The sequence below is a fragment of the Bos indicus genome, chromosome 15 (assembly GCF_029378745.1).
Source record: "Bos indicus isolate NIAB-ARS_2022 breed Sahiwal x Tharparkar chromosome 15, NIAB-ARS_B.indTharparkar_mat_pri_1.0, whole genome shotgun sequence".
NCBI classification, from domain to species: domain Eukaryota; kingdom Metazoa; phylum Chordata; class Mammalia; order Artiodactyla; family Bovidae; genus Bos; species Bos indicus.
The window spans coordinates 3,639,059-3,655,226 of NC_091774.1; the positions used below are offsets into that span (position 1 = coordinate 3,639,059).

Here is a 16,168-nt window from a genome sequence, read left to right on the forward strand (position 1 = left end):
TCTAAGGCTGTTCCACTGTCGTTTATAGTTCCCTCATCCTCCTATTACTAACGTATAATTTTCATTAAATCTATCATTGCCCTTTTAGAGGCCACTTTGTCACTTGTGGGAGGGCGTCCAATTTCCAATTAGCTGGGAAGCTGAGTCTTCTGTTTAGGTTGTTCATTGAGATAGCTACAGAGACTTTATAATAAGGAATATCTGAACCTGAACTTAGGTTTCTGTCACTTTGGACACTATGTGTCTTCATTCAAGTTTCTTATCCTTCATAAACATCAATATGAGTATCTGTGAAATGGGAAGAATTTCACTAACCTTGTCACAGATTTTGTAAGGCCAGGAACATAATGGCAGGTATGGGCTGACAATTCCTAATATTTTAGCTCCCATCTGGAATTCTCCTCTGAGCTCCAGATATGATTAGCTCTAGCTTCATATTCAACATTTCCACTTGACTGCTCCATGGACTTCACAAGCTAAGATACAAAAAATGAAATACTTAATTCTCCCCATCAAATCTGTTCCACTTCCATCCCCTATCTCATTAAATAAGACTACAATCCACTGAGTTTCTTAATCCAGCTCACTTTTTTTTTTTTTTCACCAATGAATAATAGCTCCTAGCAGAGTACCAAGGATATACCATATATATAAAGCATATTATAAGGCATATAATAAAAGTTGGATTCATCCATGTAATAAATAGTAATTATCATAATTATTCTCTAGCTTATAATGTTTATACCTTTACAAGGCTTATGTATTCCTGTGAGTATACAAAATAGAATGTCTATAAAGTGTCCAATATCTTAACCTCTTTCAAAACTTCACTTTAGTTGAATTCTAAATATCGCTAGAGTCTAAACATCCTCAGGTCCAAGTTCACCAGTGATGGACTCAATTTGGTATAATTTAACCTGAAATTCCAGCCCAGAATACTGGAGCTTATCAATAATATCAAGATGTAATAAATGAAATGCCACACAATTGTAGAGACCTCACTAGAGAAACTAAGTATTTTTAATAAGCCCTTCCCTGGTGGCTCAGAGGTTAAAGTGTCTGCCTGCAATGCGGGAGACCTGGGTTCTATCCCTGGGTTGGGAAGATCCCCTGGAGATGGAAATGGCAACCCACTCCAGTATTCTTGCCTGGAGAATTCCATTGACGGAGGAGCCTGGTGGGCTACAGTCCACCTGGTCGCAAAGAGTTGGACGTGACTGAGCGACCTAACTTAACTTTTCACTGTGTAGAAGGGATGCTACCACCAGCAGGAAGTACATACTATTCTAATAGATATCCAAGATGTTATCATTAATATTTAAGTTGGTCCTTGTGCAAGTTTATTATTTTCTCTTAAACTGGGATGGGATAAAAATGATTTGGATTTAGAAACAAAATCAGAGAGCAGACTTGTAATTTCCAAGGGGGAGAGGTGTGGGAGAAGGATTGACTGGGATTTTGGGGTTAAGTAGATACAAACCATTACATATAGAATGGATAAACAAGGACCTACTGTATAGCACAGGGAACTATACTCAAATCCTGTAATAAGCCAGGATGGAAAAGAATAGAAAATATAAGATAAAATAAGGCAACACAAAATCAGAGATAATTCAACAAATACGAATCAGAGTTGAAATAATGGGAACTTCAAAATGATTTTAGCAATCCCAGAAACAAGAATGAATCTTAAATTGAAATAACCTGTCAGCAGAATCCGTGGCAGGCAGGAGGCAGGTGCAGACCCTTTCATGAAGTATCCAGTCATCCCCTGAGTTCTATCTGTACATGGAACCTCCAGAAGAGTCCTAGGACACCTAGAGTACCCTGGTCTAGGAGATCAGGAAGCTGGGTAAGTTGGGCAATTAGAATGTGCAATATTAGAATATTAGGCCTTTGGGGCATGGAGGGTTCTTAGCATAGTATTGAGGAAACAGGTTGGGAGATAAGAAGAATCCAAGCTATTTGTTTTAACAAATAGGTCTATACTTGCCTCCTGTCTGCCACAGACTTTTCTGAGAGGATATGTTATTTCAGTTGAAGATTTGTTCTGGATCCTGCAATTGCTAAAATTATCTTGAAGTTCCCATTACTTCAATTCTGATTTCCATTTGTTGAATTATCTCCTATTTTGTTTTATTTTATTTTATCTTAATCTGCCTGCAATGCAGGAGACCTGGGGTTTGATCCCTGGATCAGGAAGATCCCCTGGAGAAGAGAATGGCTACCTACTCTAATTTTCTTTTCTGGAGAATTCCATGGACAGAGGAGCCTTGTGGGCTACAGTCCATGGGGTAGTAAAGAGTTGGACACAACTGAGTGACACTTTCACTTTCATACAGACTAAGTACCAGGAACTGCTATTTAGTCAGGAAGATAATTATTCAGATTCTTTTTTTTTTTTTCAAATTCTTAACTTGCCAAGGGAGATGGCCTTGTCTTATCTAGTATCAGTATCTTTATTTTTGTTTAAGTTTAAGAGATTTCCTCAGCACACCATTAGATAACAGATAAAACTGAGATATTAAAATTTTTTATCTAAACTCCTAATTTTTTTTTTCTTTTTCTTTTTTTTTTTTGCTGTTCTGTCAGGCCCATGGGCTTTGGACAGCAGGCTACACTATATTTATTACACTGTATTGAAATGATTCATGCTAATTTTACTATTAGATATAAGAAAGTCTAATTTTCAGTTTTATTTGTAAATGCTGCCTCTATATGTAGACACATAATGGCCATTAGGAGATAACATTTGTTAAATTCGAGAGTACACCAAACCTGTAAGTTACCTGAAAACAGGAGACTTTCAATGACAAAACATGCCTTCTGACCAGAGACTATCCCAGGACCCCAGACATCTTCACATTGGCAGAATCTTCTGAAATAGGTAGATATGTTCACATAATCTATGAAAATAAATGTTCAGAGAGTTTGGTACCCTTTGCTTCCTCTCCAGAGCTTAGATTTTTAGCATACTTTTTAGAAAGACATTTTAAAAAACAGTATTTAAAAAGTAATGGAAAAAATAAATGAAATAATTATAGAAGATGATATTGGCTTTCTAATGTAAATCAAATTAATAAGAAAAAAATTGATTAGTTCATGTATATGAACATAGAGGTTTATTCCTTTCATAGACAAAAACCTTGTTATATTAGTTCTTGATAAATTTCTCTTCGGGTTTTTGCTTATGAGGACACTCTTCCTTCCCTCTCAAAGGAAGGGCTTTGGACTTTCCCAGTCTCTTGCACAATCTTAGTCAAATGAGGCCAACCAGTTTCCGAAAATATTACATTTCTCAAAGGATTAAGGCAGAATGAGTCAGAAACAAACATTTCCAAGAGGGAGAAGTTATTTCCTCTATATGGGTTGAAAACCTAGTGCTGGTTATTCAGCATTTGGAGGCAGACATTCAGAGTATGTAGAATGTAGAATCTCTGACAAATTTGTCCTTTTGACACTGGGTACAGTACTATGGTTAATAGACAGCATTTCTCTTTTAAATAGTTGAATTCACAGCTTGATGAGGAATCCTTGAGGCTCACTTTCTCTGGAAAGGTTAAGAACTCATGCTGAGGTTGAAAAAAAAATACCTGGGTGATACAAGATTCAAGATTCCTTTAAGTATTTGGGGGTGTATGTGTCTCTATTTGTTGTGTGAATTAGGAATGGACTTGGGATATCGGACTTAGCTTTTATGTGCATAAATTGTGTCTAGTAACACATTAAAATGATAAAATGTTGATATATTATGTTAATTTTTAAATTAATTGATACTATATTTATTTAATGTGGGCATTAGAAAATTTAAAATTGCACATGTGATTCAATTATATTTATAATAGATAATACTGATGCATATTTAGTCAATGTGCTCTTGCTCAGAGACAACAGAAAGTCCACATAGATAATTAATACCTTAGAATAAAACTATTTGAAAAATAAAATTGTTTTGTTCAGTAAGGAACAAAGTTATTTGATCCCAAATCATCAAGGTTATTTTTTTCACAATATCAGAATATGTTATTGCATTTGTTAGTAGCTCTGCTTTTACTACCAAGTATTTCTCCTTTCTTTTCCAGTGATAATACATCTATCTCCTATCACCAAATGTGTTAAAATCTTTTCCCCAGACTGTCCCCTCTCTGTCAGTCTTCTTTGGTGATAACTGGGTCACAAGGACATATATTACCAATTATATCATGTGATGTATCCTGCAGCTCCTGAGGAAACTGTGGCTGGACCAGATGAGTCAGTGGGATCTGCAGCTACCCTCAAGCTTTGCCCTCATGAAGAATTCCTGAAACTGTGTAAAGAAAGGGCTGGAGAGGTGCTGTGTTCTGTACATGAAAGGGAGGAAGAGAAGCAACTGCTTTCACTAATTACATAATTTCTTAAAGCGCTAGTTACAGAACAGCAGGGTGGGGACAGTGGTAATTTTGTTTATAAATACTTTGAGCAGGAGGAAATCACATGGCCTCACACAAATTCCAGTTCTCTTTCCCTATGATAAAATATGTCTGTCATTTTTTCATTTATTTGTTGTCAAATATATTTGGGATTTATTAGAATTTTAGCTGTAGTCACAGAATCAAAATATTTATGAAATAACATGACTGAGTAATAATTGGTTGCATTCTAGTTAAAAAAAATGTTAACATCTGCAAAACATAATAAATTAGTATTAAAAATAGTAACAAAATAATGTTACCTAAGGCAAATAATCTCTGGTGTATTTATTTTTAGCTGGAGCCAATGGCAAATATCTCCTAGTTTTTACAAAATTTGACCTGAATCTTGAACGTTTAGAAAGATTTGACTAGGTGTAGAAGAAAGACGAGAAGGAGAGGGTAGGAGTTGTTCTAGTCTCCTCAAGATTCTTGAGTAAACATTACAAATATGTTTGGATCCTGTTCTGGGCTTTTGAAAGACAATTCACTTCCAATTTGTACTTTTTTCTATTGTCAATTTAATCCATTAAGTAAGAAAGAGGAAGGACAGTGTCTTCTGGTATAGGATAGGAGAGGAGACAACTATGCAAGCCCTTAATAGCAACAGTGATTGGTATATGAAGGTTTAAGAGAGATTTAGGTAAATCAAACTCATTGCATATCAATTTTCTGTAGATCTATCCAATAAAGGAGAGAAAGGACCGCACTCGTCTGGCTCTCATCATATGCAACACAGAGTTTGATCATATGCCTCCCAGGAATGGGGCTGCCCTTGACATCCTTGGAATGAAGCAGCTGCTTGAGGGTCTTGGCTACACTGTGGAAGTGGAAGAGAAACTCACAGCCAGGGTAAGGGTCCCTCACCTACCCTGACACACACATATTCAACACATATCCAATACATATGGATCCTCCTACTAGCAAGGGAACTTTACAATACAAGCAAATGCTTTAATAATCATAGGTCTCATTTATGTGCATGTGTGTGTCTAAGTATGTGAATGTGTGTTGTAAAGTAAATATTAAGACAGGTGAAATCTGTGTCTCTTTAGAGTTTCAAATATCCTTAATTCCATAAAACCTGACAAAAAAACTGATGGGCATGTATACCCACACAATTCTGAAGTGTGAAGGTTGAGATTCAGCCCTAGTATTTCCCAGAAAATTCTAGAGTAAAGAATGCTAGCAGGAGTGAACTGCTATTTACAGCATTCACATAAATGCTGAATCCTGACTCTGGCAAAGGCTATGCTGGCATGGGGGATGGGTCAGTAAATGAGACAGAAGGTTCCCAGCTCACACTGATGGAGGTTAACTTGCTGGGTGGCAGGGAATGATCAAACCATAAGCAAAACAGAACACTTCAGAAATTTGATGTATCTGTATGTCTTTGAGATTGAAAAGAAAGTGAAAAGGAAAAAAAGGAAACAAAATAATACATTGGTGAATGGGGAGTAATAATGTTTGATTGTTTTATTGATAACATAATAATAAGTAATAATGTTTCCATCTTGACCAAGAAAAACATCTGTGAAGAGATAATATGCTGTTGGACACATGACTATCAGAGACAAGATAGCTCTAGAAAGATGTGAATTAAATATATTCCAAGAAGGCATGACTACAAATGAAAAGTCTGAACTGAATTTGAAACTGTTACATGAAAAGTAGGAAAAGATCAGTGTAACCAGAGGAGGAGGAAGAATGTCAGAAGGAGAAGTATGCTCATGTCAGAAGTTTTATTTTATTCTAAGTATGATGGGGAGTGTTTTAGAAGGAAAATGGTTTGATACATTTATTATTCAAGTTTCTTATTAAGTAGTGAGAGAAAGGAAAGAGTTGAAAGGGAAAGTATATAGTGACAATAAACAAATGTAAAATGTATTAAGAGGACAGGTTATATCAGGACCAAAATTTGAATCTACTGATCCATTATAGAAACAAAAATAAAATTATCATTGAGTATCCACTATGTAAAGGTACTGTGACTGAAATGTTGCAGACCTTTCTTATACTGATCATAATAAATAGGAGGTCAGTTTAATTTTAATGCTTGTCCCATTGAAATAAGACTTTGTGGTCTTTTCAGGACATGGAATCAGTGCTGTGGAAATTTGCTGCACGTGAAGAGCACAAATCCTCAGACAGTACATTCTTGGTGTTCATGTCTCATGGCATCCTGGATGGGATCTGTGGGACTATGCACAGTGAGGAAGAACCAGATGTGTTACCTTATGATACCATCTTCCGGACATTCAACAACCGTAATTGCCTCAGTCTAAAGGACAAACCTAAAGTCATCATTGTCCAGGCCTGCAGAGGTGGTGAGTTGTGAGATGAAAATCCAAAGTTCATAAAGATCATAAAGGTGTTTGTAGTGCATGTTTTATTTCTAGGGGAAATAATCTTAAACTAAATTGAATTATTAGGAAATTCCATTTAGGGGGTTGATCTCATGAGACTTGTTGGATGATAAATTTCTGATAAATTAACTGATAAATTCAATCTAAAGTAAGTGATTAAGGAGATCACTAGAATCCTCAAAAAATTAGACATAAATATTCTAACCTTGGAATGAAATCATTTAAATGATTGCTTTGCTTGTAAATTTTTACAGACATTTTGATGTTCTCTGGCTTGAGAGGAACTTCATTTGAAAGTTGGGATATTAATAATAGCAATATATTTTTCTTTTTTTCCTCATAGATTATTGAAATGGAAATGACTTGGGAGATGAGGGAACTTGGGATTTCAGGGAAATGTTTTTGTTTTCTTCTTCTTCTTTTTTTCTGACTCCCAATTGCCATTTTAACTTTTAGAGCAGTTTTTAAAGATGAAAAGTAGAAATAATTTAGCTATAAAATGATAAATATGCTCTGAGATTATGCAGATAAGGCTTTAACTCCTCTGTTACTCTCAGCAAATGTATTCCTCCAGTTTTACCATGTTTTTACTATTAATTGGCACATTGCTCAATGACATAAGAAAAAGACAGTGTTGGGTAGAGATGCACTCACTTGTGTGTATTTGTGTGTGTACTTCTGTGTATAATACTAGTTAGAATAAACATTGTAAAATAATGAGGTAATTGCAGTAGTCACACTGAGGGAGACAGTGTGAAGAAAGTTGATGTCTCTACAGCAAATCGTGGGGAATTGTGGGTCAGTGACTCTCCACCAGCCTTGGCAGACAGCTTTTCACAGTCATCCGAGAACCTGGAAGAGGATGCTGTTTACAAGACCCATGTAGAGAAGGACTTCATTGCTTTCTGTTCCTCAACTCCACGTATGTATCTTTCAGTTGCAGACAGGGATTTGTGGGTCTAAGGCTATCTCTGAATGATTCCTAAAAAAAAAAAAAAAAAGAGTAAGAATGATTTGATACAAATTTTGAATACTGTCAATATGTTTTACTTTTTCTTCACTTTTAAAAATTTATTTTTATTATCTGTTGTACTTTATAGCCAAAAGTATCATAACCATTAGAACAACCTAATACAAAATAATCCCATTACTATCACACTGGTTACAAACAGATTATTGATTCAGTTTTCTATTAAATTCGTGTAACATTTTGAGTATAGTGTTTTTGGGATCTAAGGACTGACTGCCCTTTCTGAAAAACTATCAACTCCAACTCATGTTCTCTATTATTTCTCATCTGGTGCTTCTTAGAACAGCACCATAAACATGCACTAGCAAGTAGGTGCATATCCTTTTAGAGGAAGAAGCAAATGATAAAATGGGGCTTATTACTAGTAAGAGAAGAGCGTTTATTTCTTCAAATCTACATAATCATCTTGAGAGGCCTTGTATCTGAGCATTTCTAACTTGAAGATTTTAATCATTCATCACTTTATTGAAGCATAATTAACATACAAAAAACTGTACATGTTTAATGTATATAGTTTAATGAGTTAGGAGATAAGTATATACCACTATCTATACCACTATCTGTTACCGCTATCTATACCAAAAACATATTCCTCCCTTCCAAAAGTTTCATTAGATCTATTGATTTATTTAGGAGAAGGCAATGGCAACCCACTCCAGTACTCTTGCCTGGAAAATCCCATGGATGGAGGAGCCTGGTAGGCTGCAGTCCATGGGGTCGCTAAGAGTCGGGCATGACAGAGCGACTTCACTTTCACTTTTCACTTTCATGCATTGGAGAAAGAAATGGCAACCCACTCCAGTGTTCTTGCCTGGAGAATCCCAGGGATGGGGCAGCCTGGTGGGCTGCCGTCTATGGGGTCACAGAGTCGGACACGACTGAAGTGACTTAGCAGCAGCAGCAGCATTCATTTATTTTGTTCACTATATTGTGAAAGACATCATGATTTATAATCTGTAAACAACCACCTGTATGAATATGGAGAAATTCTTCCTTCTGAACCTGTATTCCTTCCTCTGTAAAATAGGATAATTACAATCATCTCTCAAGCCTCTTTTCAAAGCCAAGTGGATAAACATAAACACATAGTAGAGAGTCAGTCTCCAAAAGACAATGCAATCTCTATGAAATGAACTTCAGTTGTGATGATCTGCTTCTTTAGTTGAACTTCTTTTGGAAAATGAGTTAATGGAAAGTTGTGAGTTCTTCTCCTAAATATGTCAGGATAATTCCCAAGATACATTTTTGTTTTAAAAGAAAAAAAAAATTATGAACACCACAGCCCAAGGCTTACCACTTCTTATCATCATAGATAATGTGTCCTGGAGAGACATAAAAAAAGGTTCTCTCTTCATTACACGACTCATCACATGCTTCCAAAAATATGCTTGGTGCTGTCATCTTGAGGAAGTATTTAGGAAGGTAAGTTCATCTTTTCTAATCATTAATTCGTTAAGGAAAACTTAAATATTATTTGCCTTTCAAGTGACAATAAAAGATTTTTTCAGGCACACAAAAGTAGAGTAGCACTTGGTTTCTGTAATTCAGGTATTTAATATACAATTTACAAAAAGACTGCATTAATGCACCACAGAAGAACAAAATGCTACAAAATATGAGCTTTTATCTTATGGGCTATAAGTTTCTTATAATTCAAAGAATGGAAAGTATATTGGATTAATTTTCACTGCTTCATTTAAATATATATTATATATATAATATATATGTAGTATATATATATATATATATATATATATATATATAGTGGTTTACTTAGTAATGGGTTATATCTTTGTGACACAGGTGTAAGTGAGACTCATGTGATATAAGGCTACCTAGAACTTACATTCTTATGAGAGAGATGGGCGTTAAAAAATATTCCAACAAACACACTGTGTAATGCAAGTGTGATAGGATCCATGAGGAGAAGGTCCTAGGAAATGTGAACACATTGCAAAGAATATCAATGACTTAGTGACTGAACATTAAGGACATTTGAAAGAGAACAGAGGTGAAAAAAATTATTTGAATATAGTGGTCCAAAAGGGAACGCTTGATACTCATTCCCCAACTCAGGACATTCCCTATTTCCTCCCTCCTTCCTAACTTATTTTTCTCCATAACTCTTACCACCACCCAAATAATATATATTTGTTTGTTTGCTATCTTAATTTACTTACTTGAATGCAAGCTCATGAAATCTGGGATTTATTGAATACTCAACATGCTAGCAGGTAGGAATTAATAGTCATTGAAGAAATAAATGCATGAGTGTGTGAATAAATGTTCCTCTTTTTTCAGTAAGAAAGTTATTGGTACAAACATGGGAAACTGTGGTTGTTTTTAAACTAAAACCATAGAGAATAATAATACTTCTGTGGGGAAAAAAAAAAGAATATACCTTTCATGAATTGGAGAAAATTGTAACATAAAATGAGTTAGGGTCTCAGTGAATAGGAACATAGGAAGTTAAGTCCTATTGAAAGAATAAGATTTAAACAGTACATTTTCAAGGGAATTCCTTAGAAAAGATTAGAAATAGTGGATCTAAGTAAGTAGGATTTCACTGATAAATCTATTGGGGAAAAAAAAAGGCTCAAATATCAACTTAGTGTTCAGACTGTGAATCTTGCTCATCATTCAGACCTTAAGGACAAAACCCTGCAATATTAAATTGAAGAGTTAGACTTATTGGAGGTAGAAGATAGAGGATCTCTGAGCTTCAGTTCTCATGAAAAAAACACCAAGGGATAATTAATCATCAAATCTATAGATCAGAAATGGAAAGTAGAGAAAATTAAATTTGAAAATACTTAGGTTAGGCATAGGGCTTCCTTGATGGCTCAGAGGGTAAAGAATCTGCTTGCAATGCAGGAGACCCAGGTTCCATCCCTAGGTCAGGAAGATCCCCTGGAGAAGGGAATAGCACTTCTCACATTCTCCCTTAGCAAATTCCATGGACAAAAATTTTGTGGGGCCACCAAGAGTCTGACATGACTGAGAGACTTAGGTATGTATTTTGAGATAAAGAGACTATTCTGACATTGGGTGTCATATCTAAGAGGTAGAATAGCAGCAACAAGGAGTTAAAATATCCAAGGGCTTGGTTCCATCAATCCTAGGAGCACCCTTCATTCCAAAAAAATCTTTGGCTTATTTTGCAAAACATTTTCTGGGATGCATAAGAGATAGGTATCATCTAGAATCTCTTTTTGTTTTTAGGTACAACAATCATTTGAAAAACCAAATGTTAAAGCCCAGATGCCCACTGTTGAACGACTCTCTATGACAAGATATTTCTACCTCTTTCCTGGCAACTGAAAATAGTAAGTGTCAAGAGATGTTGTTGGCAGGCAAAAGAAATAGGAGAATGATATTAATAGTGAGGACCAAAGACAGCTCATTGCTTTAGTTGCCAATTAGTAAGTTGGTATTCCTTGTTGATGTAATTTGGTAACATGTTGTTATTTGTTTACTCTCTATATATGCATTTGGATCCTCCTCTCATAGACAACAAAAAGAGTCCAAAATCCAGTATTGGGTGCAATCACAAAAATGATAGAATGATCTATATATGCTTCCAAGGCAAACAATTCAATATCACAGTAATCCAAGTCTATGCTCCAATCACTAATGCCAAAGAAGGTGAAGTTGAAGTGTTAGTTAGTTACACTTCTAGAACTAACACACGAAAAAAAGATGTCATTTTCATCAGAGGGGACTGGAATGCAAAAGTAGGGAGTCAAGAGATCCCTGGAGTAACAGGCAAGTTTGACCTTGGAGCACAAAATGAAGCAGGGCAAAGGCTAACAGAGTTTTGCCAAGAGAATGCACTGGTCATAGAAAACACCCTCTTCTAGCAACACAAGAGACTCTACATGTGGACATCACCAGATGGTCAATACCAAAATCAGATTGATTATATTCGTTGCAGCCAAAGATGGAGAAGCTCTATACAGTCAGCAAAAACAAGACTAGGAGTTGACTGTACCTCAGATCATGAGCCTCTTATTGCAAAATTCAGAGTTAAACTGAAGAAATTAGGGAAAACCACTATATAAATGGTATATATGTTCATGGATTGGAAGAATAAATATAGTGAAAATGAGCATACTACCTGAAGCAATCTACAGATTCAGTGCAATCCCTATCAAGCTACAGAAATAGAACAAATGATGTCACAGTTTGTATGGTAACACCAAAAAACCTCAAGTAGCCAAAGTAATCTTGAGAAAGAAGAATGGAACTGGAGGAATCAATCTGCCTGACTTCATACTATACTACAAAGCTACAGGTATCAAGAGAGTATGGTACTGGCACGAAGTCAGAAATATAGATCAATAGAACAAAATAGAAATCCCACAGATAAGTCCACTCATCTGTGAAGACCTTATCTTTGATAAAGGAGGCAAAAATATACAATTGAGAAAAGACAATCTCTTTAACAAGTGGTGCTGGGAAAACTGACCAACCATATGTAAAAGAATGAAACTAGGACACTTGCTAACACCATACATAAAAATAAACTCAAAATGGATTGAAGATCTAAAGGTAAGACTGGAAACTATAAAACTCTTAGAGGAAAACATAGGCGAACACTCTCTGATATAAATCACATCAAGATCCTCTATGATTCACCTCCAAGAGTAATGGAAATAAAAATAAACAAATGGGACCTAAATAAACTTAAAAGTTTTTGCACAATAAAGGAATGAATAAGCAAGGTGAAAAGGCAGCCATCAGAGTGGGAGAAAATAATAGCAAATGAAGCAACTGACAAAGAAATAACCTCCAAAATATACAAGCAGCTCATGAAGCTATATACCAGAAAAATAAATGACGCAATCAAAAAATATGCCAAAGAATTAAACAGACATCTCCCCAAAGAAGCCATACAGATAGATAAAAAACACATGAAAAGATGCTCAACATCACTCATTATCAGAGAAATGCAAATCTAAACCACAATGAGGTATCATCTTGCGCCAGTCAGAATGGTCATCATCAAAAGGCTACAAACAATAAATGCTGGAGAGGGTGTGGAGAAAAGGGAACCCTCTTACACTGTTAGTGGGAATGCAAACTAGTACAGCCACTATGGAGAACAGTGTTGATATTCCTTAAAAAAACTGGAAATAGAAGTGCCATGTGACTCAGCAATCCCACTTTTGGGTTTATACGGCAAGGAAACCAGAATTGAAAGAGACATGCACCCCAATGTTCATCACAGCACTGTTTATAGTAGCCAGGACATGGAAGCAACCTAGATGTCCATCAGCAGACAAATGGATAAGCAAGTTGTGGTACATGTGCACAATGGAATATTACTCAGCTATAAAAAAGGACACATTTGAGTCAGGTCTAATGAGGTGGATGAAACTGGATCCTATTATACAGAATGAAGTAAGTCAGAAAAAGAAACACCAATACAGTGTGTTAATGCAGATAAATGGAATTATAAATATGGTAATGATGACCCTAAATGCAAACAGCAAAAGAGACACAGTTGTAAAGAACAGATATTTGGCCTCTGTGGGAAAAGGCAAGGGTGGGATGATAAGAGAGAATAGCATTGAGACATGCACATTACCATAGGTAAAAAGGATGACCAATGTAACTTTAATACATGAAGCAGAACACTCAAAACTCATGCTCTGGGACAACTCTGGGGTGGGGTGGGGAGGTAAGTGAGAGGATGGTTCAGGATTGGGGGACACTTGTACACCTGTCGCTGATTCATCTCAATGTATGGCAAAAACCACCACAATATCGCAAAATAATTAGCCTCCAATTAAAATAAATAAATAAAGTTTTAAAAAGCTTGTATTTTATTGTAAACTTCATCTCAATGCTAGAAATATTTACCTACCATCTTCTACTCCTGGTTTCTGACATTCTGGTTACATAAATCCATGGATACTTCAGCAGAATAACTTTTAGTTTCTAATTAGCCTTTAGGAACCACATTTGGGGATTGAATTATTTATTTGACTAATATTTATCAAGCACTTACTATGTTCCAAGTTCTATTATAGATGCTTAGAATATACCAGTGAACAAGATAAATGGGATCCTTGTTCTCAGAAAGCTCATACTCTAGTGAGTGGAGACAGACTCTAAATACACAAGCAAGTAGATATATGTCAGAGAGTGATATGAGCTAAGGGAAAATAAATAAATAAAAAAGGCTAAAAAGACATAAAAAGATAGATCCTGTACTGTTATAGATAGGTCATTTTGAAAAGGCTGGTTTGGAGTGATGAAATGATTTGAAATCAGAACGAATAGAGTAGGGGACGAACCTCATGGTTCTATGTGGAAAATGCGTCCCAACAGCAGAAACAGGAAGCAAGCTCCTGAGGCAGATATGTGCTTAAGCTGGTTAGATGCTGCAAAAAGACAGCTGGCTAGAGAACGTGAGTGGGAGAAATGGCAGAGTGAAATTCAGGAAAATGGTAAAATCTCACTCAGACTTTACAAAGATCACTCTGATTGCTTATTGCTAAATAGCTACAAAGGTCACCAACAGAAAGTAGGGGAAATAGCAAAAGCATATGGAAGAAAATAAGAGAAAGAATCACAGTAAGAATTCAATTGAAGGCTTCCAGGGATTACTATATTGATTTTCTGTTCTTTTTCTCTTTTCCAGAAAATCACAGGAAATTCAACCATTTATCAGCTTCAAGAAGCATTTTTATCAGCACAGCATCCATGTTTAACCTTTTGTCTTTCAATTAAAGTGAAAACATATGAACTGTTCTTTGGGGTCCTCTAAGAAAGAATAGAATTTCAATTAAAACAATGGATGGATGGAAATAAAGTAGAAGAAGAAAACTGGATTTTCTTGTTATATTGCATATAATGCCTGCACTTTACTGAGTGAAGAGAACTAGTCATGACTTGCCCTCAGCAGCAGGGTGAAAGGAGATGGTGCACATCTGGAGACAAGGACCAAAAACTGGGTCACCTGCTCCTTTGATCACTCATCAAACCTTGCAACTAGAATTATTTGGAAGAATATTTCTAATTTATTATTTAACCAACATCATAGGTCAAGTTCAATTTTTTTTCAGAAAGTTGTTATGGTACCTATGCATCTTTCTTCTTATCCATAAATTAATTTGCTTTCTTGTTGATGATTTTTCATTCCAGATTTCCAAGCTTCAGGAAAATTTTGTTATTTAGCAAACACTTGGTAATTGTCTAAAATAAATTGGGCCTTTGATTTAAGATGGTATAATTGGGTGTGCTTGTATAGAAAGACAGACATTATTAGATACAGAACATCCAAGAGTGTGGGAAATGTCAGCAATGGGAAAGAAAATGTTAAATTTTCTGGAAAGTGAATGTCAGTAGAGGAATTTTAGCAACATGGCCATCTGAGCCACTGACTAAGGAGATGTACCACTTCAATTACATACATGCAGAATGCTGAATAGATATATCAGGACATGCTGAACTGTATTACAAATAAAATGATTCTCTAGATATCAAATACTACCATGATAAGTAATATTTGTTATTGTTTGTCAGAATTATTTGAAAGATTTTGATTATTGTAAGGCATATTGTATATTTAAGTCACTACTTTAATCCTCACAACCATCTTATGAAGTAATCACTATTAATATTTCTATTTTATAAATAATGAAACAAAAGAAAATAGAGCCTAAATGATGTCCCTAAAGTGACACATAAAGTAGGTGGCCACACCAGGATTTGAGTGCAACCAGATTTATTCTGAAATCTGGATTGTTAACCACTGCACCACACTACCTCTCTAAAAAAGGAGAGACTGAAATTGTACAGGTTTTCAGTTATAAGGGTTAACTGAAATTTGAATTGTAATGGTTAACTAACAGTACAAAGACTTGTGATGTATATATTTCTGTCCCTCACTTCTCCACTTGGAACCAAAGACCCAAAAACATACAAAAACGCATCACAATGATCCAAAAATATACAGAGACAAACTTTCTTCTCTGACTACTCCATGATGATGTTAAAACCCCAGTAACATAAAGACTGCAACAAATTTCTACATAATTAGAAATAAAAACACATGCACATAGTATATGCATATATAAACATAAATATACATACAGATGTAAAATAAGAAAGGAAAAAGTATGAACTAAGTACTCAACTTGAGAAGTCAGAAAAATGCTGAACCATTAAGAAAATAGAAGAGTAAATTATAAAGATTAAAAAGAAAAATATATATATAATGAGACAGTAACAGAACAAAACACAAATTTTGAGCAGATTCTTAGAAAAGAAAGAAAAAAACTTTTCCTTTAAAAATGAAGTAAAAGTGTTAATCA

The 16,168-nt window shown here is 35.3% G+C and overlaps 1 protein-coding gene across 1 annotated transcript in view; it reads left to right on the forward strand.

Moving 5' to 3' along the window:
• LOC109569831 (uncharacterized) overlaps positions 1-15,074 on the forward strand; it is a 35,524-nt gene extending 20,450 nt beyond the window's left edge. The window contains exons 12-18 of the mRNA XM_019975565.2: positions 4,221-4,330; positions 5,127-5,300; positions 6,541-6,775; positions 7,593-7,736; positions 9,157-9,266; positions 11,067-11,170; positions 14,494-15,074. Coding sequence (XP_019831124.2) covers positions 4,221-4,330; positions 5,127-5,300; positions 6,541-6,775; positions 7,593-7,736; positions 9,157-9,266; positions 11,067-11,165 — 872 coding nt within the window. The 3' untranslated portion in view covers positions 11,166-11,170; positions 14,494-15,074. The remainder of the gene's footprint in view (positions 1-4,220; positions 4,331-5,126; positions 5,301-6,540; positions 6,776-7,592; positions 7,737-9,156; positions 9,267-11,066; positions 11,171-14,493) is intronic.
• Positions 15,075-16,168: the final 1,094 nt, after the last annotated feature.